Source organism: Manis pentadactyla, chromosome 3 (genome assembly GCF_030020395.1).
Source record: "Manis pentadactyla isolate mManPen7 chromosome 3, mManPen7.hap1, whole genome shotgun sequence".
NCBI lineage: Eukaryota > Metazoa > Chordata > Mammalia > Pholidota > Manidae > Manis > Manis pentadactyla.
Window position 1 is genome coordinate 194,838,079 of NC_080021.1, and position 21,998 is coordinate 194,860,076.

A 21,998-nucleotide genomic window follows, 5' to 3' on the forward strand; every position below is an offset into this window, starting at 1 on the left:
CTTCCCCAACTTGCCCACCTTTCATGTTGGGGCTCTTGCACCAGGTGTTTTCTTCTGGGAGTGTTCTTCCTGCCCACCTTCAAATGTTAGCTCCTACCCATTTTATTCAGATCTGAGCTTTAATGTCACTCCTCAGACAGGCCATCTCTGACTCCCACCTCCATCGTTATCCCATCACCACGTTTCATTTTCTTCTTAGCATTCACCGCTGTCTGAATCATGTTTGCTCACAGATCCACTATGAAAATGACTAGTTTCTCCATTGAAATTTAAGTCCATTAAAGCAGGAGTTCTGTCTTCTTCAGTGCTGTATCCTCAGAACCTAGAAAAGCATCTGGCACACAGTAGAGTTCAGTAAGCATTTGTTAAATTGTGTGGTACTGAACTTAATTTTACAAGGACAATTTTAATTGATGCCGAACTTCAGTTAAATTGTGTGGTACTGAACTTAATTTTACAAGGACAATTTTAATTGATGCCGAACTTCACCAAAAAGAACCCCTTACCACTTACTAGTCGGGTAACTAGACAAGTTCCTTATCCTCTGAGCCAGTTTTACTCATGTCAAATGGTACTGCTTACCTCAAAGGGCAGCTATTGAGGATTAAATGAAGTTCCAGACAACACAGTACAACACTGGGAGAAAGTTAATTTTCTTAAACTTTTTCATATTTATGTATGCATTAGCATTCCAAAGGTTCCAGAGTTTTCTAAACTTGTAGTGTTCATGTAGGCTTTTCTCTAATTAGAAGAATATTTTGGTCAAGACTCATGGGTAATTTACATTATTACCTAAATTAACTGCCTTTTTTCAGTATTCTCTCCCTCAGTTGTCATTCTTCATAAAGAAACAGTTTTCTGTCATTTCACTGATGTCACCTGTAATGTGAACTTTAAGGGGGGGAAGACAAAGTTGTGAAGCTCTTACCATATGGTCAACCAGGCTCCCTTGCAAGCCAAGATGCTTCCGCACAGAGTTCAGATCCACGCTGTAGGAAAGGACTGTTCACCACATATCATCACAGCCATTCAGGAGAGATCATAAATAAAGCCACAGCTCCACCGTTTGCAGAATAAGGGCTGTGTGACAGTTCTCCAAGTACCGAAATAAGCAGACATCATTTCTGAAACTGATGTCTAATGAGCTATGAAAAATACATCCACTTGTCTCACAGTAGCACTACCTATCTTAGGTATAGACTGCTCAGCACATTTTACAGGAAAAGGGAAGGTGCATCCATTAATTTCAGTATCATAACTCCTTCCACATTTTTCTACTTCTGCACACTCCTCCTTGTCATCCACACCCAGCATCTTACCAGTGCACTCGTCATTTCTGTGCCCTTGCATTTTGGTTGAATAAGCAAGAGCACTTAAGACTGCCTTTGCAGTGCTCAATAACAAATGAAGTAATGAGACTTTTATTAAATAAGCTTAGCTACAGAATATTTTCAAAGATCTCCACAGCTTTCAAATCACTAGGCAGAATAAGTTTATCTAAAAATTGCTTAAACTCAGTGCCAGTTACTATCTTAGCTAAATCATGAAAGTGCAAAACACCCTTTCTTTCCAGGAAGTCCCCCGAGTTCTCTTTTGTGATTAACAAGACGTTTTCTAAAATTTTCACTTTTAAGCCACACAGCTTCCCCTCTACAAGTGGACATTTCTTACTCCCATAATGGCTTTATAAGCTTTAACAGTAGGTGGTGCTACAAATGCACAAAAATCAATTTGTACAGACCAACAAAACTTGTCACAGCTTTATTTCATGACTCATTACAACATAGAAATATGCTTTAATATTTCATATAAAGTTACTGACAATACAAATTTTTTTTGTTTTTTTCCTTTTCTGAAAATGATTTAACTTAGAAATCTATTGTGAAACTTTTGTCTAGTTTTGCAGTTCTCTGATATTCCAGTGCAAAAATAGATACCATTCGAGTAGCATAAAGTGCTTGGAATGATGGGCCAATGATAAAAAGCACAAAAACATAGTTTTGTCCTAGGGTAAGAAGGGAGAGTAGAATTCTTAATCCTTACAGAAATACAAACATTCTATAAAAAGGGATGCAACAACTTTGAAGAGAATTAGAGCTATGTTACTGTATATATTATTCCTAGTAAATAGTAACAGAAGTACAAATTAATATCTCAGTATCAGAGTGGTTCAATATTATGACACAGGGCTCTTTGGAAAAAATTTTACCTGATGCATACAACCACAAGAAAACAGACAACTCCCCTTTAATCAGTGATTACTATGCAGGGAATGAACGATATGCAACATTAAATAGTCACAATGCTTTCAGTATAGATCTTGAAATACAGTAGTTTGAGGTTTGGTTGTTTTTTAATAATGAACTGTGTTGGACATTTACATACAGAGGGCTTCTTACTGTTTTCTTTTGTATTTTTCCTGTTTACAGTTGTTAGAGGTTTCGAAAAGAAACCAAAGCAGAAATCTTAAAACACTCTTGAAATTTTTTTTTAAATTCACAGTTATATTTCCACAGGGAATGTATGGAAATTTCAACTGAGAGTTGGTAAAAGTTTCTGCTGTAAGGAGGCTTACACAGGAAAATTTAGAAGATAACGAGTTTAATAGTCTAAAAGGTAACAGTATCAATGAAATCAATGTGTAACTGTAGATTGTTTCCAGCTTCAGAAGAGATCCTTTAAATCTATATTGAAAAGTTGTTTTTTTCAAACTTGTTCACAGTGCCTTTTTTTTTTTTTAATATGGCCTTGAAGTCAGAGTAATTAAAGCAAGAAGAGCTGCTCATGGATTTAGAGAACTAGAACATGATTCTAGTGAAATGGAAAATACTTAAGTTTGATAGGAGAAACTATTCTATGAATTTTAGATAATTAAAGATAGCATAAAATATACTGATCTTATGCCAATGAATATTGGAAATATGCCTTCGTTACTTATCATTTTAGAAAACAGTACTAGCATTACTTTCTAAAAGACATTTTCTTTTCCAAGCAGTGAGTTATGTAACAGTCTGTAAATGATAAAAGAAAAAAATATAGATGTGAAATAGATCTGAAATACTACACCTTCATAGAGTTAAAAACTTAGAAAAAAAAGAAATTTGTAATGATAGTGATAGATCAGTTGAACTCTAGTTCTCTCATATTTTTGTTGTCTCAAGACAGATAACATTAAGCATTAGTGAAATAATATTTTTGTGAAGTGTTTACTATAAAAAAAAGACTGAGTTAGAAAAGTCTGAAATAAACTTCATATGGGGCATTTGCTGTTTTTAATTTTTTCATGATAGGTTAGTGATTGAAGAGGTGACAAATTTGAGATAGTCATAATGGGGATAATGGGGTGTTTAAAATCTTCAAAGCCAACCATTTGACAGTACTAAATGTCATAAGCACAAATTGTGTTCAACAAGTTTTGTAGCCAGCCGCCTTCTCTGTGCCGGCATCCATCGTTCACTCTTGTGACCCTTGTGACACTGACACTTTCTTGGCTTTTTTTGCATTGTTGATATTTTCAAAAAGTGGACTGCCTAGTATTTCAGTGGGGTTCCACAACCACAAAAAAAAAAAAAAAAAACACATTATTTTAAATTTTAAATCAGTTAGTGGACTTACTAATGGCACAGGAAATCTACTTTGACTTAATTTCTCTTCATCCAATCCATACATACATATACTCATTCAACTATAACATACACTCAAAAAATACTTGGTTAACAAACTGAGATTGTGAGTATGTTAAAAGATCTTAAAGAACTCAAACATAATGTCATGAGATCTTGACCATCACATTGTTTTCTAATCACTAAGCACTAGACAGCTGATCCATCTGCAAACTTACATGAGAAAATAAAGCTAGCAAAGCAGTGTGCCATACTCCTCTATGCCACGGGGTTCTACAAAGAGGCCATTCTAAGGTTTCAGAAATCACTGACAACTTAAACCAGATAACATTAAAGTACAAAGATTTTTGTCAAATTACAGCTCCATCTTTTTAAGTTTACCTAGTTCAGAAAGCCAGAAATAATACTACACTTATGTCAAACAATAAGATCTTGAGATGCAATGTACCATGTTAGTAGATAACCAGGACAAACAGACATAGGCCTCCCTGGGTTTGAACATGCCATCTCTTTTATCTCATGACGACCTCAGCAGCTTGCAGCCCCAACAATTTGGCTGATTTTTTGCTTCCAACCAGCATCTAAGTATACTTAAAGAGTACCAGAAAGATGACCCTGGAGACCCATGGCTCCAAGTGAGGGACAATGTAACAGTAGAACCAAGCCTCACTTGCCTAGAGGCACCAACAATTTGTATGTTACCACCTCCAGAGCAGCTCATCAAAGGGAATCAAAGTAGGATTTTCCCGACACATGGCACCTTTTGTCACCTGATATTTAATGATAGACTCTGAGAAGAGCAGCTTTCACAAACGTGTGCATGACACACCATGGTCCTTCATGCTTTCTGAGCAACTTGGCACTAGTAATTCTGGTGTACTCATTGCCAGCAATGGATGTGTCACTGGGAGACCAGTCTTCTGGCATAGCACGGCTTAATGAATAAGAATGTGTATGCCTTTTGATTTTCATAATCATTGGCCATGATTACTTGGTGAATTGTTGTTGCAACCCCAGTGAGAATACAAAGGAATAAAAAAAGCATTTCAAACCCATATGTCCATTGGGTTCCATACTAGAGTTTCACATAGTATAATAAAGTAATAAACTAAATTCAAGTCTTTTTCACTCGAGAGCCATACAAGACATAGGCTATAAAGGCACTGCCCCGTAATGGAATTTTGTTTCATTGCATTGAATTGCATTGCATTGAATAGTATCAGTACAGTATCCAGTTTAATTCTTCCCACAAAAACTTCTAGCTCTTTCCTCTGGAGCACTTCACATGGTGCAAAGGAAGGGCTATTTACCCCTTTTGTCCAGCCACCTTGTACAAACTGTATTCTTCATACATAACTTTCTTTCACTTTCTCATCCTGCAGAAAAGATGTGAGAACCGCAACATCCACTACAGTCTGGTTTCTGTGTAATGACAGGTCCTTCAATTGGTCGTCATCACTTTGGTCCTTGGCAAAGTTCACAAATACCTGTCAAAAGAAAAACAGGCCTTTATAAAAATAGCTCTTTTTCTTTATTCCAGTTCCAGTTGCATTTTTTTCCCCATGTGGAAATGAGGTCAAGTAGGAGAATACAAGACTGTGTTAATAGATTAACTAGAAAACTCTGTGTAAGGGAGAGGGGAATACTTGAAAACCCATTAACCATTTAAAAATTGACCTTCTACATTGCCTCTCAAATCACCAAGTGCTCAATCATATTTTTACATTGATTCATACAGGCTTGATTAATGGGAAGAGGGATGAAAACTAACATTTACTGAATATATACTAAGTGCCAGGATCTGTTTGGTACTTGATGTTGTCCAATTTAAATGGGATGAGGTACCTGGCAAAATGCCTGGCCTGTGGCAGGTACCCATAAATGGTAGTTCTCATGATTATTGTTACAGTCTAATAACCCTATAAGCTAGAGACATCATCTCCCTTTTACAAATTCGGAAAACTTTAGTAAAAAGCATAGCCAGTAGGTCAGGAATTCAAACTCAGCCTGAACTGCTCTAGGGCCCATAATGGGGATACGGGACAGGGGACAGGAATCCTCACCCTGAGAAGTAAATCTATTTTGACACTCAAATCTTACTTGGTCAAGGGTTGTCTGAGAAACAGAGTAGTCTTCTATATGGAGTCGCTTTTTGTTCTGGGAAAGGATGCTGAAGATCCTGGCTAGAGAAGATAACGAGGATGGAAGCTGGTATTGCAGCATGTTCCGGTGCTTCTCTTTTAGGACACTTCCTGGAAAGGCAAGTCCAAAGAATTCCTGGACAGGCTTCAAATCAGGGTTGGACCCTGCTATTCGTACAACTATTGTATAACCATCTCCAAACCTGAAAACAGAAAAAAAAAAAAAGATATGGAAGAGTCTCAGGAAATGTCTCAAAAGAGTATTTAGCCCTGAAACCCAACTGGTGCAATGAAAAACAAGGTCCCTGACTGACCCAGAAATAAGTATCTCAGAAAAGGAACTAGTTACCATTTATTAAATGCCTATTCCATGTGAGGTACCATGCTGAGTGCCTTGACACACATTATTTCACTTAATCCTCACCTGAACCTATGAAATCTGACAGATGTTATAGAGAAACTGAAGCTCAGGGAGTTAGTCACCTGCCCATGGTACAGAGCTTGTAAGTGGTAAGGCCAAGATATGGACTGGTTTGTGTTGACTTTAAAGCCTAACATTTGTCTAAAGTTTGCATAAAGTCTAGAGTTTGATGCTCTAACCATACCAACATGGGCAAATTTTTCCATTTCATCTATATGACAAAGCTAGTAAGTGGCTATTCCTAGCACTCCTGACTACTCTCAGAAAGGTAAAGACAGAATTTGAATGCAATTCTGACTTCAAAACTTTCATTCTTTCTGCTATATCTTTTGGTTCAGTTTATTTCTCTTTAGAGCCACCATTTATACACTTAGGAAAAAATAAATAAAAGCTTTCTCAGAAGGTGCTATCCCAAAGAAATTATCTTTGTTACCTATTTTTCAAATGTTGGACACTGCCAAGACACCTGAACTTCCCATTAACCATAATTGCCATCCTTGTGCAGAGAGCTTCACATTCTTCCATACTGTGGGAAAACGGAGGTTTGAGTTTTAGAGAGAGGTGCCTATAACCATCAGAACATCATATACAGCTTCCTAGGGCATAACTGCAACCTATTACAATGCAAAGATGTAGGGATAATACTGTTCACTCCAGTGCTGTTTACAATTGCGAAAAAAGTTGGAAATAGTCCAAATGTCTACAAAGACAGGAACAGTTAAATAAATTTGAGTATATTCTAATGTAATACCATCCACTAATAGCTGTAAGAAGTGATGACATCTAAATTTACTAATTGGAATCATGTTCACAATATATTAAATGAAAAAGAACAGTATATATATATATATATATATATATATATATATATATATACACTAAGCTTGCATTTTTGCTTGTAAACACACACGTGTGTGCACGTGTGCATATAGATTTTCATAGGAAAAATCTGCAAAGATATTTAGCTCAATAATAGTAATCTAGTGATACAATTTCAGGTAATTATAATTGTCTTTCTCATTGTCTTTCTGTATTTTCTAAATTTTATATAATGATCATATATTCTACTTGGAAAATTTTTAAATTACACAACACAAAAGCCACACCAGTCTTCACTACCAACCTATGAGACGTAAGTACTACTGATCTCCCTTCCTTGACAATACTTAGGGCACAATTCCACAAGAATCGCCGGGCTTTGGGATCCATGCCTGTGGTTGGTTCATCCTGTAATTAGAATAAAATGGTCCTATTATTTGCTGGAAAAAAAAAAAAAACCAACACCAAAGGTAAGTTTGTTTTTAAATGCAGAAGTACCTTTGAAACAGCTTAAATTTTAACTTGCCCTTCTAGTTATTTCTTGAGAGACCAAAGAACCAGACCTTACAAGTAAAAGTTTCATACTCGTTTGTAACAGTTCACTTATAAATGTGTCATTGAAGTAGTAAATTCAAATGTTTGTGAAATTAAGTTTCTCCAAATAAACAGAAAGGGAAGGGAAAAAGACATTTAGTTTCAATAATTTTTTCATGACTGCCAAATATATACAAAAAATTCTTTTGTCTGAAATCTCCACTGAAGTCAGTATAAACTTTGGGTAAAATTCCTTTTCTTCTTTTTTATTGTAGCTCACAACAGTTTAGCCTTTCTATGGTGCTTGCTAGTTTATAGAAACAAATTCCAGATCCAAGTTTTCCGGACAACACTAAAGCCTTAACCAAGCTTTCTTCATATAATAATTACAATGCTTTTGTCTTCTAGAGAAAAACAGGGTTGAGTGCCACTGTCCAGTCTAATCTGTTTCCATCTATCAGTATGTAAGGAACTATGACCCAGGTGCTACCTTGGGGACCCTGAAGCTGTATCCACACTCCCCATCCTCAGAGAATGAACACATAGATGGTCAGAAAGAATGTTCTAGAGAAAGGTCAAATCACATATACAGCCTTAGCCATACTTGTCAGTGTTCTCCATGCTAGACAAACAAGGTACATAGAGTGTCTCTTCTGGGGCATCTGAGGGCATGGCAGAACCACCCCCAATTAGTGTCAAGGAAAGGAACAAGGCTGCTTCCCTCTGGTTCCCTGAGGCTGCTCCGCTGTTCCTGGTCAGGGAAGCGAGGCATGCCATTGCCAAGCCAGTCATGCAATATCCCTACACATGTAGGACTTTAGAAAGTCACGTTCTCAATTCAAGCCAGAAGAGCAGTTTTCCACTGACAATCACACTCACCAGAAACACCACAGGAGGCCCGCCAATCAAAGCCATGGCTGTTGAAAGCTTGCGCTTGTTGCCACCACTATAGTTACCAGCATATTTTTCTCCATACTTCATGAGGCCCAGTTTCCGAATTGCCCACTCACCAACCTATTAGACCAATAAAAAGCACCATGACTTTTGTCTGGTTTGGTAATTTTATCATGCTTTCTTACATTTACATATGAAAACTCTTCCACTGAGTAGGACTAGCTTCTATAAGCATGACCTGGCAAGTGCTGAGGGGCCAAAGCAGGGGGAAGGGACTAGGTGGGTGGGAGCAGCACTCCCTCTTGGCCCTCCAGCATGCCTGCCCACCCATCCCTGCCCACTTCCTCCACCACAATTCCCGCTCTGAGAGGAGGTGCAGGGAGCCAGCACTCCACAGCGCTGTACCCACGACGGAAACCAGCCTCAAGCCAACAGTCGTGTGAAAGTCAAAGCTGTAAGATATGTCATCACTATGCCAAAGGAGGCAGCCTGGCTTTCTGGTACCCAGGTTACCTTGCCAACTTCTTTCTCTGGGACTCCTCTCAAGAGGGCAAAGAACTCTACATGTTCTCTTCCAGTCAGTAGCTCCGTGATAGCATCAAACTGAGGACAGTAGCCCATGTTCTGATGTACTTCATGGATGTTTGATAAGATACTGCAAATAAAAACAAAACTGGTCAGGTTTTAAGCATTTAGAGATACTCAAACAATCTTGTCCAACATCCCTATGAAGTATGCTTGCACAGGTCAGAAATACCAGTGAGTACAATTGCCGCAGCTTGAGAGAACAGCTTTTCTGCCCCCAGGATGCTAGTCCTTCCGGCAGTCGGTTTCTGCCTCTATCCTGCCCAGTCTTTTCTCATATGTGGCTCCCCCAAAACCTCAACCTGCAGGCTCGGTACCATTTCAAAATTCTCAAGTCCATCCCAGCTGCAGCACCATCCTTACCAACAACCTCGGTCACACAGTCGTGGGGCTTTAACACTGAGTGCCCACCCCATACTCAGCTCTGTGGCCCAGTCATAGGTACCAAATGCCTTGTTATTCTGGAGTTTCCTTCATGGCCATTCAGATGCAGAGAACCTCCAGCAACTCTGGCATGACCTCCCTCTGCTTTTTGCTGCCTATATATTGACTCCACCTCAGCATGGTCCAGACCTCTTGGTTCCACTAAATGCCCAAACCAGGCACCCTCCTGGTTTAAGTGTTTTTGATTGCAGATCCTCTGAGAATTTGGTGACAAGAAAAAAATATACCTACAGATGCAATTTTACATATACTGGTGGGTTGGGGCAGCTTTTAGGCCCTATGAAGCCAATCTCAGGTTAGAATCCCAATGTGGGAGAAGTTCAGTGTCACATCTAGTCTGAGGGCTGCATTGCAGCTGCCTTTGGACAGCTATGAGTTTGGCCTGTCAGCAGTATTCATTCCCCTCTGTGTATCTGATTAGTACTTCCATGTCCTACCTTTTCCAGACTTATGACTGAGGTACCCATAGACACTGTACCTGGCCCTGACAGCTATACTACCCAAGCCAGCTCTTAAAACCAGTCACTGTGACAAACCTTATTTTGGGCCAGTTACTATGTCCCAGGAGCCTGGTACTAGGAACAAGCCTGGGGAAGCAGGTGTGCAGCCTTAGGCCTGCTATTCCAGAATTTCTGTTCTCTTAAACCTCCTTTACACTGCTACTGAAAAAATTGGTAAGAGGCAGAGGAGGAGATCCATAAGTACATTCAGTCACTTGCACTTTTCAATTTTATTGGTTGGTAGTTCCCTGTCCATTGTTTTCAAATTGTGAGTCATCAGCCATTAACAGGTTGTAAAATTTAGTGGGTCACAACTAGTATTTTCTAATGACATGGTATAGAGTAGAAAAAGAAATATCAGAGAGTGCTACAAGTAGTGCAGGTTTGTACTGTTTTACAAAGCTTTAAGCTATATGCATGTTTCTATGTTTTTGTGTATTTACTGGGTTGAGGGGCCAAATGTACTGGCTACTATGAGTCATAGTTAGAAAAGTTTAAAAACCACTGCCTTGTTCCATCTCCCCACATAAAAAGCCCAGAGAAGCCCTACATATCTAGGGTATTCAAAGGTAACATGGCCTAACAGGTCTCTAAAGTAGAGCTGTAACCCTGAAGATCAGACTGCTTGGTGGCCTGTGCATTCTCATATGCCTGATGTGGCCTCAATAACTGATACAGAATTTAGAGTGGGCAACCTGGCAAGTACACACCCTTTTACCTTATAGAACTTTTCCTGAAGAAATAATAAAAGATGAACACAGGACATATTTATAGAGTGAAAAATAGAAACTAAGGGTCCCCAAATAAGGAATTTCTTAAATAAAGTATAGGTACATGTACATAGGGGAATTTTATGCAGCAATGTAAAAATCTACATCTTAGAATATGTAACCTATTGGGGAATATCCATAATACACTCATTAATAATAAGTAAATTAAAAACCTAGATACAATATGAAGTCAATTACACATTTATATGTGTATATATAATAGATTTTTTATGTGTCTATACAATAGATTTGGGATGAGGAGAATATTCTAAAACTGGACTGTGATGATAGCTATATGACTCTGCAAACTGGCTTGAAGTCATTGAATTATATACTCTTAAAATGAGTGAACTGTATGGTATGTAAATTAAACCTGAATAAAGCTGACAAAAAGAATAAAGTGAGAATGAAAGGAAATGTAAGTAGTGGTTATCTTTTCTTACCTATTTTTGTTAAGGAAAGCATCTCCTCTGGTGACAGTAGTATCTCCAGTTAACATCTTGAAAGTTGATGATTTCCCAGCCCCATTAACTCCCAGAAGTCCAAAGCACTGAAAAAGATTGGGTAAGTTGTATAAGCAAACGACTACTAAACATACCCATAATACACAGATCATATAAATGAACCTTATAGTTGCCTCAGGTTAGTATTTATATTACATGAACCTAAAATACCATTCTTAAATATCAATTAAGAGTACTTTTTTCTTTTTTTTGTTTTAAGAACTCATATATTTAAAAATATATCTTATCATAAGACCATTTTAAGTGTGGGCATATTTGTAAGTATTATTTAATCATCAGGTTGAGGCCAAAGCTAATGTATGAAAAATAGTAATGAAAGCCAAACCAATCACATCTTACCATCTGATCTGGCTAAAGGTACAGAACACAAACATGAATGGGAAAAGGGAAAATCTATTTTTAACAATCTATTTGAATTTTACCATCATTTTGAACAGATCACAAAATCACATTTTGCATGTGCATGCTTTTCTGAAATTGCCTGAGATTATCCAAAATTGTACTCTTTTGACATATGGGGTCCCCATCCTCTCAATGACTGATTGCTCCACATAGATATAAATAGAGAAGCCTTTAAAAAACAATTTTCACAGAGGGCGGAGCCAAGATGGCAGCGTGAGTAAAGCAGCGGAAATCTCCTCCCAAAACCACATATATTTTTGAAAATACAACAAAGAAACCTCTTCCTAAAAGAGAGACCAGAAGACACAGGACAACAACCAGACCACATCCACACCTGCGAGAACCCAGCGCCTCACGAAGGGGGTAAGATACAAGCCCCGGCCGGGCAGGACCCGAGCACCCCACACCCCAGCTCCCAGTGGGAGGAGAGGAGTTGGAGCGGAGAGGGAGAGGGAGCCCAGGACTGCTAAATACCCAGAGCCAGCCATCCACACCAGAGTGCAGACACAGTGCATGTGTGAGGTGCTGGAAACTAGGGAAAAAGGACAGTAAGATCTGTGAGTGGGTCCCTGCAGACGTTGCACTCGGGACAAAGAAAACCGAGTACTTTTTGGAAGTCTTAAAGGGACAGGGACCAAACAGCCGGACGGAAGCATCCTGGGACACTTAGTCCAGAAGCAGGGAATCTGGGGATCTCTGGGCACCCTAATGCCCTGGGCTGCAGGGAGCACTGAGGCCCCTTACAGAGATAAATAGCCTCCTGCCGATCCCCCTCCAACGCGACTCCACCACTTTGGAGCAGCTGCCCGAGCCAGGCCACGCCCACAGCAACAGCGGAGTTAAACTCCATAGCAGCCCAGCAGGAAGCAGAAGCCCTGTCTGCCCGCAGCTGCCCAGCACAAGCCACTAGAGGTCGCTGTTCTCCCAGGAGAGGAAGGCCACAAACCAACAAGAAGGGAAGTTCTTCCAGCCATCAATCGTGCCAGCTCTGCAAACTATCTCTATCATCATGAAAAGGCAACATTACAGGCAAACCAAGATCACAGAGGCAACACCAGAGAAGGAGACAGACCTAACCAGTCTTCCTGAAAAAGAATTCAAAATAAAAATCTTAAACATGCTGACAGAGATGCAAAGAAATATACTAGACCTAAGGAACGAATCCGGAGGGAGATTACAGATGCCAGGAAGGAGATTACAGAAGTGAAACAAACTCTGGAAGGATTTATAAGCAGAATGGATAAGATGCAAGAGGCCATTGACAGAATAGAAACCAGAGAACAGGAACGCATAGAAGCTGACACGGGGAGATAGAAAAGGATCTCCAGGAATGAAACAACATTAAGAGAACTGTGTGACCAATCCAAAAGGAACAAAATCCGTATTACAGGGGTACCAGAAGAAGAAGAGAGTGAAAAAGGGATAGAAAGTGTCTTTGAAGAAATAATTGCTGAAAACGTCCCCAAACTGAGGGAGGAAATAATCGAACAGACCACAGAAATACACAGAACTCCCAACAGAAAGGACACAAGGAGGACAACACCAAGACACATAATAATTAAAATGGCAAAGATCAAGGACAAGGAAAGAGTTTTAAAGGCAGCTAGAGAGAAAAAGGTCACCAATAAAGGAAAACCCATCAGGCTATCATCAGACTTCTCAACAGAAACCTTACAGGCCAGAAGAGAATGGCATGATATATATAATGCAATGAAACAGAAGGGCCTTGAACCAAGGATACAGTATCCAGCACGATTATCATTTAAATATGAAGGAGGGATTAAACAGTTCCCAGACAAGCAAAAGTTGAGGGAATTTGCTTCCCACAAACCACCTCTACAGGGTATTTTAGAAGGACTGTACTAGACGGGAGCACTCCTAAGACTAAACAGATGTCACCAGAGAAAATAAAATCACAGCAAAGGAAGCAGACCAACCAAATACTAACTAAAGGCAAAAAATAAAATCAACTACCAACTAAAAGCAGTTAAAGGAAAAATGAAAGAGCACAGAATAAAACAACCAACATATAAAGAATGGAGGAGGAGGAAGAAGGGAGAGAAGAAAAGAATCATCAGACAGTGTATATAACAGCTCAATAAGCGAGCTAAGTTAGGCAGTAAGATACTAAAGAAGCTAACCTTGAACCTTTGGTAACCATGAATCTAAAGCCTGCAATGGCAATAAGTACATATCTTTCAATAGTCACCCTAAATGTAAATGGACTGAATGCACCAATCAAAAGACACAGAGTAACAGAATGGATAAAAAAGCAAGACCCATCTATATGCTGCTTACAAGAAACTCACCTCAAACCCAAAGACATGTACAGACTAAAAGTCAAGGGATGGAAAAACATATTTCAGGCAAACAACACAGAGAAGAAAGCAGGGGTTGCAGTACTAGTATCACACAAAATAGACTTCAAAACAAAGAAAGTAACAAGAGATAAAGAAGGACATTACATAATGATAAAGGGCTCAGTCCAACAAGAGGACATAACCATTCTAAATATATATGCATCCCACAGAGGAGCACCACCATATGTGAAACAAATACTAACAGAACTAACAGAGGAAATAGAATGCAATGCATTCATTTTAGGAGACTTCAACACACCACTCAACCCAAAGGATAGATCCACTGGGCAGAAAATAAGTAAGGACACGGAGGCACTGAAAAACACACTAGAACAGATGGACCTAATAGTCATCTATAGAACTCTACATCCAAAAGAAACAAGATACACATTCTTCTCAAGTGCACATGGAACATTCTCCAGAATAGACCACATAATAGCTCACAAAAAGAGCCTCAGTAAATTCCAAAAGATTGAAATTCTACCAACCAACTTTTCAGACCACAAACGTATAAAACTAGAAATAAATTCTACAAAGAAAACAAAAAGGCTCACAAACACATGGAAGCTTAACAACATGCTCCTAAATAATCAGTGGATAAACGAACAAATTAAAGTAGAGATCAAGGAATATATGGAAACAAATGACAACAACAACACAAAGCCCCAACTTCTGTGGGACGCAGCGAAAGCAGTCTTAAGAGGAAAGTATGTAGCGATCCAGGCACACTTGAAGAAGGAAGAACAATCCCAAATGAATAGTCTAACATCACAATTATCGAAACTGGAAAAAGAAGAACAAATGAGGCCTAAAGTCAGCAGAAGGGGGGACATAATAAAGATTAGAGAAGAAATAAACAAAATTGAGAAGAATAAAACAATAGAAAAAAATCAATGAAACCAAGAGCTGGCTCTTTGAGAAAATAAACAAAATAGATTAGCCTCTAGCCAAACTTATTAACAGAAAAAGAGAATCAACACACATCAACAGAATCAGAAATGAGAATGGAAAAATCATGACAGACCCCACAGAAATACAAAGAATTATTAAAGACTACTATGAAAACCTATATGCTAACAAGCTGGAAAACCTAGAAGAAATGGACAACTTCCTAGAAAAATACAACCTTCCAAGACTGACCAAGGAAGAAACACAAAAGTTAAACAAACCAATTACAAGCAAAGAAATTGAAACGGTAATCAAAAAACTACCCAAGAACAAAACCCCCGGGCCAGACAGATTTACCTCGGAATTTTATCAGACATACAGAGAAGACATAATACCTATTGTCCTTAACGTTTTCCAAAAAATAGAAGAGGAAGGAGTACTCCCAAACTCATTCTATGAAGCCAACATCACCCTAATTCCAAAACCAGGCAAAGACCTCACCAAAAAAGAAAATTACAGACCAATATCCCTGATGAATGTAGATGCTAAAATACTCAATAAAATATTACCAAAACGAATTCAAAAATATATCAAAAGGATCATTCACCATGACCAAGTGGGATTCATCCCAGGGATGCAAGGATGGTACAACATTCGAAAATCCATCAACATCATCAACCACATCAACAAAAAGAAGGACAAAAACCACATGATCATCTCCATAGATGCTGAAAAAGCATTTTGACAAAATTCAACATCCATTCATGATAAAAACTCTCAGCAAAATGGGTATAGAGGGCAAGTACCTCAACATAATAAAGGCCATATATGATAAACCCACAGCAAACATCATACTGAACAGCGAGAAGCTGAAAGCTTTTCCTCTGAGATCAGGAACAAGACAGGGATGCCCACTCTCCCCACTGTTATTTAACATAGTACTGGAGGTCCTAGCCACGGCAATTAGACAAAATAAAGAAATACAAGGAATCCAGATTGGTAAAGAAGAAGTTAAACTGTCCCTATTTGAAGATGACATCCTATTGTACATAAAAAACCCTAAAGACTCCACTCCAAAACTACTAGAACTGATATCGGAATACTGCAAAGTTGCAGGATACAAAATTAACATACAGAAATCTGTGGCTTTCCTATACACTAACAATGAACCAACAGAAAGAGAATTCAGGAAAACAAATCCATTCACAATTGCATCAAAAAGAATAAAATACCTAGGAATAAACCTAACCAAAGAAGTGAAAGACCTATGCCCTAAAAACTACAAGACACTCTTAAGAGAAATTAAAGGGGACACTAACAAATGGAAACTCATCCCATGCTCTTGGCTAGGAAGAATTAATATCGTCAAAATGGCCATCCTGCCCAAAGCAATATACAGATTTGATGCAATCCCTATCAAATTACCAGCAACATTCTTCAACGAACTGGAACAAATAGTTCAAAAATTCATATGGAAACACCAAAGACCCCGAATAGCCAAAGCAATCCTGAGAAAGAAGAATAAAGTGGGGGGATCTCACTCCCCAACTTCAAGCTCTACTACAAAGCCATAGTAATCAAGACAATTTGGTACTGGCACAAGAACAGAGCCACAGACCAGTGGAACAGATTAGAGACTCCAGACATTAACCCAAACATATATGGTCAATTAATATTTGATAAGGGAACCATGGACATACAATGGGAAAATGACAGTCTATTCAGCAGATGGTGCTGGCAAAACTGGACAGCTACATGTAAGAGAATGAAACTGGACCACTGTCTAACCCCATACACAAAAGTAAATTCGAAATGGATCAAAGACCTGAATGTAAGTCATGAAACCGTAAAACTCTTAGAGAAAAACATAGGCAAAAATCTCTTAGACATAAACATGAGTGACCTCTTCTTGAACATATCTCCCCGGGCAAGGAAAACAAAAGCAAAAATGAACAAGTAGGACTATATTAAGCTGAAAAGCTTCTGTACAGCAAAAGACATCATCAATAGAACAAAAAGGTACCCTACAGTATGGGAGAATATATTTGTAAATGACAGATCCAATAAAGGCTTGACATCCAAAATAAATAAAGAGCTCACCCACCTCAACAAACAAAAAACAAATAATCCAATTAAAAAATGGGCAGAGGAACTGAACAATTCTCCAAAAAAGAAATTCAGATGGCCAACAGACATATGAAAAGATGCTCCACATCGCTAATTATCAGAGAAATGCAAATTAAAACCACAATGAGGTATCACCTCACACCAGTAAGGATGGCTACCATCCAAAAGACAAACAACAACAAATGTTGGCGAGGTTGTGGAGAAAGGGGAACCCTCCTACACTGCTGGTGGGAATGTAAATTAGTTCAACCATTGTGGAAAGCAGTATGGAGGTTCCTCAAAATGCTCAAAATAGACTTACCATTTGACCCAGGAATTCCACTTCTAGGAATTTACCCTAAGGATGCAGCACTCCAGTTTGAAAAAGACAGACGCACCCCTATGTTTATCGCAGCACTATTTACAATAGCCAAGAATTGGAAGCAACCTAAGTGTCCATCAGTAGATGAATGGATAAAGAAGATGTGGTACATTTACACAATGGAACATTATTCAGCCATAAGAAGAAAACAAATCCTACCATTTGCAACAACATGGATGGAGATAGAGGGTATTATGCTCAGTGAAATAAGCCGGGGAAAGAGAAATACCAAATGATTTCACTCATCTGTGGAGTATACGAACAAAGGAAAAACTGAAGGAACAAATCAGCAGCAGAAGCACAGAACCCAAGAATGGACTAACAGTTCCCAATGGGAAAGGGACTGGGGAGGATGGGTGGGTACGGAGGGATAAGGGGGGTGGGGCAAGAAAGGGGGTATTATGATTAGCATGCATAATGTGGGGGGTGGGAGAAAGGGGAGGGCTGGGCAACACAGAGAAGACAAGTAGTGATTTTACAACATTTTGCTATGCTGATGGACAGTGACTGTAATGGGGTTTGTGGGGGGGAGTTGGTATAGGGGAGAGCCTAGTAAACATAATATTCTTCATATAATTGTAGATTAATGATAACAAAAAAAAAAGAGAGAGAGAAAGAAAAGGGGGATTACTCTCTGATAGGATATAACTAACTGCAAATCAACGATTAATGCATGCTTTACATATCCTTAATTTTGATCTTTCAAAGGGTGTCAGATGATCAGCTATGGAAGTACATTTTTCTGATAATATTCCTTTCTCTTAAAAAAAAAAAAAGGCAGTTCCTGTGTGGTGATCTCCAATAGGTTCTTCACAATAGTATAAAGGTCATATCAAAGTGTGGGCAAAGGGTTTGTTTGTGTTTATACAGAGGATCAAAGCCTAATTTGGCTACCCAGAAAACGAATTAAGATACGATATGAAGAAGAACTTCCAACATCAACATCCTCTGGAAGAGTCATTCCAGAAGATGAACATCAAAAAACTTCAACAAAGATCCTGGCACTGCTGCAGTTGTAGCTGCAGTCATCCCACCAGTTCCTGGACTTGCCATTGGAATGAAGAAGGAGATATCTAAGCTGGCCTGTGCATACAGTAAAACAACAAATTTGACTGGATCTATACTGTCGGAACTCAACCAAGAATTAGGAGAAGTGCAAGTTGCAGTGCTCCAAAATCGTGCGACTACAGACTATCTACTGTTAAAAGAACACATGGGATGTGAACAGTTCCCAGGAATGTATTGTTTTAATTTGTCTGATTTTTCTCAAACTATTCAAATTCAGTTAGACAATATCCATCATATCACTGATAAGTTTTCACAAATGCCTAGGGTACCTAATTGGTTTTCTTGGTTTCACTGGGTATGGCTGGTAATTGTAGGTTTGCTTTTGTTACGTAGCTGTATTCCTATTATTCTAATGTATGTGCACAATTTAATTAGTAGTTTAAAACCTATACATGCTTATGTTACTCTACAAGAAGATATGTCAAAGAAATAATCAATCTTCTCATGTTTTCTTCCGTCTGCTACTTCTATAGCTTTTCTTCTTCCTTCCTAATTACAACCCTTCAGTAGAATTAGTGCTTCATATCTAAAATTACTGAGCATCGTAATTCTTCCAAGTGGTAAAGATACCTCAAGACAAATGCTGGGCATAGAAGCCACAGTGCATATATCTGCAAAGAAGTAAAAATCTAACCTTTTCAAAGAATATTGCTTCTCTCTCACTTACCAACTTTACATTTCCCTGTATGGCCCTGGAAGATGACTGGACAGCCAGAGACGGGTAAGATTCCTCTAAGGAGGAACAACCTAAGACAGGCACAGTTGCAGGGGGGCCATCAGGAGAGAAACTGGGGACCAACAGAGGGGAGGCTTAGAACCTCACCCCCCCATTTTGAGAGAAATCTTCTGCATCCGTGGATGTTTTGTTGCCCTTGTCTAGCTTGGATTAATACTTAGTCTATGGGCACAGACCTGATCATCTACATTTGCCCTCTTACAGCACTAAATTACGTTTTCTACCTTTATCTTGCATCTACCTACCACTTCAGCATTTTATTAAAAAAATAATAATAACAACAATAAGGGAGAAATGTGGGATTCACATATAAGTCAAGTATAAAAATCAAATGAATAATCATATCTGACTTGATTGTTTATAGTTCATGATGCGTGATCAAAACCGAAAGTTTCTGTGATATGACTGCCCTTGCACTGTTCACCATGTAAGAACTTATTCACTATGTAAGACCTTGTTCACCATGTAAGAACTTGTTTGTTATGCTTCAGAAGATTGGAGACTGTTGAGATATAGGCTTGGGGTTGATTAATGACTGTGCATTGAGTCCCCTATACAGAATTTTATTGTTGTTAACAACCATTTGATCAATAAATATGAGAGATGCCCTCTCAAAAAAAAAAAAAAAAGAAGCAGTTTTACCTCTTACAGACATTATTTGACTGGGTAGAAACAGTCTGAATTAATAAGGACAAACACAATGTAAACAAAGTGCCTTTACCTCGCCAGGAGGAATACCAACACAAATCCTGTCAACAGCAGGCTTCCTCTTACTTCTGTATATCTACAACAAACGAAAGTGCAAAAGGTCGTGAACTGCGGCAATTCACAGGTATGCCAACCAACTGTAGAAAAGGGAATTTAAACCCAAACACACCATGAAATGGGACTCACTGATGAGACTAAGTGACATATGTGATGTGCCAACAGCCTTGGTCTGTCTGTGTAGCAACCAACTTCTGAATGACTCTGAAGCTCATAATAAAAATTAATTTCTTTTTATTTTTAATCTAATATAAACCTTTAAAAAAAGTATATCGGTCATTAATATCTACACTTTTTTAATTTACTTAATAAATATATTGTAAATATTTTAAAAATTAAATTCTACAGGGTAAAATTTTATAATCAAGACATTGCAAATATTGTACATATTACAAGAAGTGAGTTTTGGGGATTCTGGCACAGAGCACTGAAACAAACCCTCCTCCTGGAACAATGGAGATGTATCAGCTTTTTCAACTATGAATCTCCAAATCAACCATTTATTTGCCCTACATCAGCTTTGGCTAGATATACAGTGTTAGTATACTTTAACAACAAACACATAAATATAAGTGTGATAACAAATATACTCTAGAATACGAATTCACATTATAAAAGTATTCTTGGTGGAATTTATTTAATTAAGAAGTCCCCATGCTATATTTTAAATGCAATTAAACTGACAGTGGTTTGATATAGATGTGTATTTTGGGAAGCATGCTCTTTTCATTACGCAAATCAGCAAAAGGCTCATTTCCAACATATAAAGCTGAAAAAACTGAAGAGAAGTTGTTCTGACTTGTGCTCCCTTGCCTCACCTTAGTCAACTCTTTAATTTCCAAGATGTCGTTCTGCCCTCCACCATCAAGAATTCTCTGTCTTTCCCTTCTCACATCTTCATCCTCATCATTCAGAGGAGGAAGCTTTGTGTTTACAGCTCTTAGGGGAAACAAATTAGAAAAATCAACCTTTCAAGTTATTTTTCAAGACAAAGATCCAGTTTCTAAAGCAGTATAAAAGCTACTCTCCAGTTTCCAGGATTGGCAGTGTTGGGGGCTGGGAATGCCCACATTAGGAATATCAGTTTGATTATCTGCTTTGAGCACAATGCATTCCAATGACCACTGCAAAGGGTTCCCCTGTGATCCTCCTCTGTGACCCTCAACCAGGTGCTCCATGAGTTCTGAGACTCACCTGGGCCTGATGAAGAATCTGTACTGGATCAGAACAGTGATGAGGAAGAACACCAGCCCTTCCACGGCCATGGCGAAGAGGTTCCGTCCTACCAAGTCCCAAGAAAGTGGTGAGACAAAGCGATTCTCCCCTGAAAGACATGCAGAGATGCAGTCAGAATGAAGGCACTGAAGACCACAGCCCTTCCTCCCATTCAGGCTCAAATTCATCTATGTTCCTACAGACGTCACTGGTTATCACCTATGACAAGGAGGAAAAAAGTAAGGGAGTAACAACTCTCCAAGTCTGATTTAGGGTAGGGTTTTGGAAAAACATACTGCGACCCAGTATCATTCACAATTTCAGAGCCAACATGTATCAGATCTGTAACTTCATCTAAGATAGCTAATGTTTCCTTATTAATGAGACATGCCAAAAATCCTTTTTAAAAAGGCAAACAATCCAAGGTAATTTTTAGCGTATTTTGGTAAATTATAAGTTTCACTCAGAAAAACTAGACAGCACTTTAAAAATATGTCCCTTTTTAAAGTGTAATGTAATTGTAATGCAATTACAATTATAATCATATGATGTAATATAATACATTACAGCATGTAATGTAACCTATGACTCATATCACCTGGTTTTATGTAAGTACTCCTTAAATTCCTTATACATCTCCTTTGTCCTTCCATGTTGAAAAAGAGAGTCCCTCTTCTATGTCCATTAAAATGGCCCATCTAACTATATGAGCCAGTAAGAATAGTAATGTGGCTGCAGGAGAAATATTTTTAAAGACTCTATCTAAAGGTAGAAAGAGCTGCAGTAAATTACCTTTTATAGACTGTAAAAGGTTATATATG

The 21,998-nt window shown here is 38.5% G+C and overlaps 1 protein-coding gene across 5 annotated transcripts in view; it reads right to left on the reverse strand.

The window, feature by feature from the left end:
- Positions 1-1,745: 1,745 nt before the first annotated feature.
- Positions 1,746-21,998, reverse strand: part of ABCA1 (ATP binding cassette subfamily A member 1) — a 144,446-nt gene continuing 124,193 nt past the window's right edge. For 4 of the 5 annotated variants that reach the window (XM_057498894.1, XM_057498895.1, XM_057498893.1 and 1 more), the window contains 10 exons: positions 21,157-21,286; positions 20,781-20,901; positions 19,919-19,981; positions 11,175-11,281; positions 8,946-9,087; positions 8,418-8,552; positions 7,309-7,412; positions 6,619-6,711; positions 5,724-5,967; positions 1,746-5,110 (listed from right to left, as the gene is read on the reverse strand). In XM_057498894.1, coding sequence (XP_057354877.1) covers positions 4,970-5,110; positions 5,724-5,967; positions 6,619-6,711; positions 7,309-7,412; positions 8,418-8,552; positions 8,946-9,087; positions 11,175-11,281; positions 19,919-19,981; positions 20,781-20,901; positions 21,157-21,286 — 1,280 coding nt within the window. In that variant the 3' untranslated portion in view covers positions 1,746-4,969. The other variant, XM_057498896.1, reaches the window with a different exon arrangement.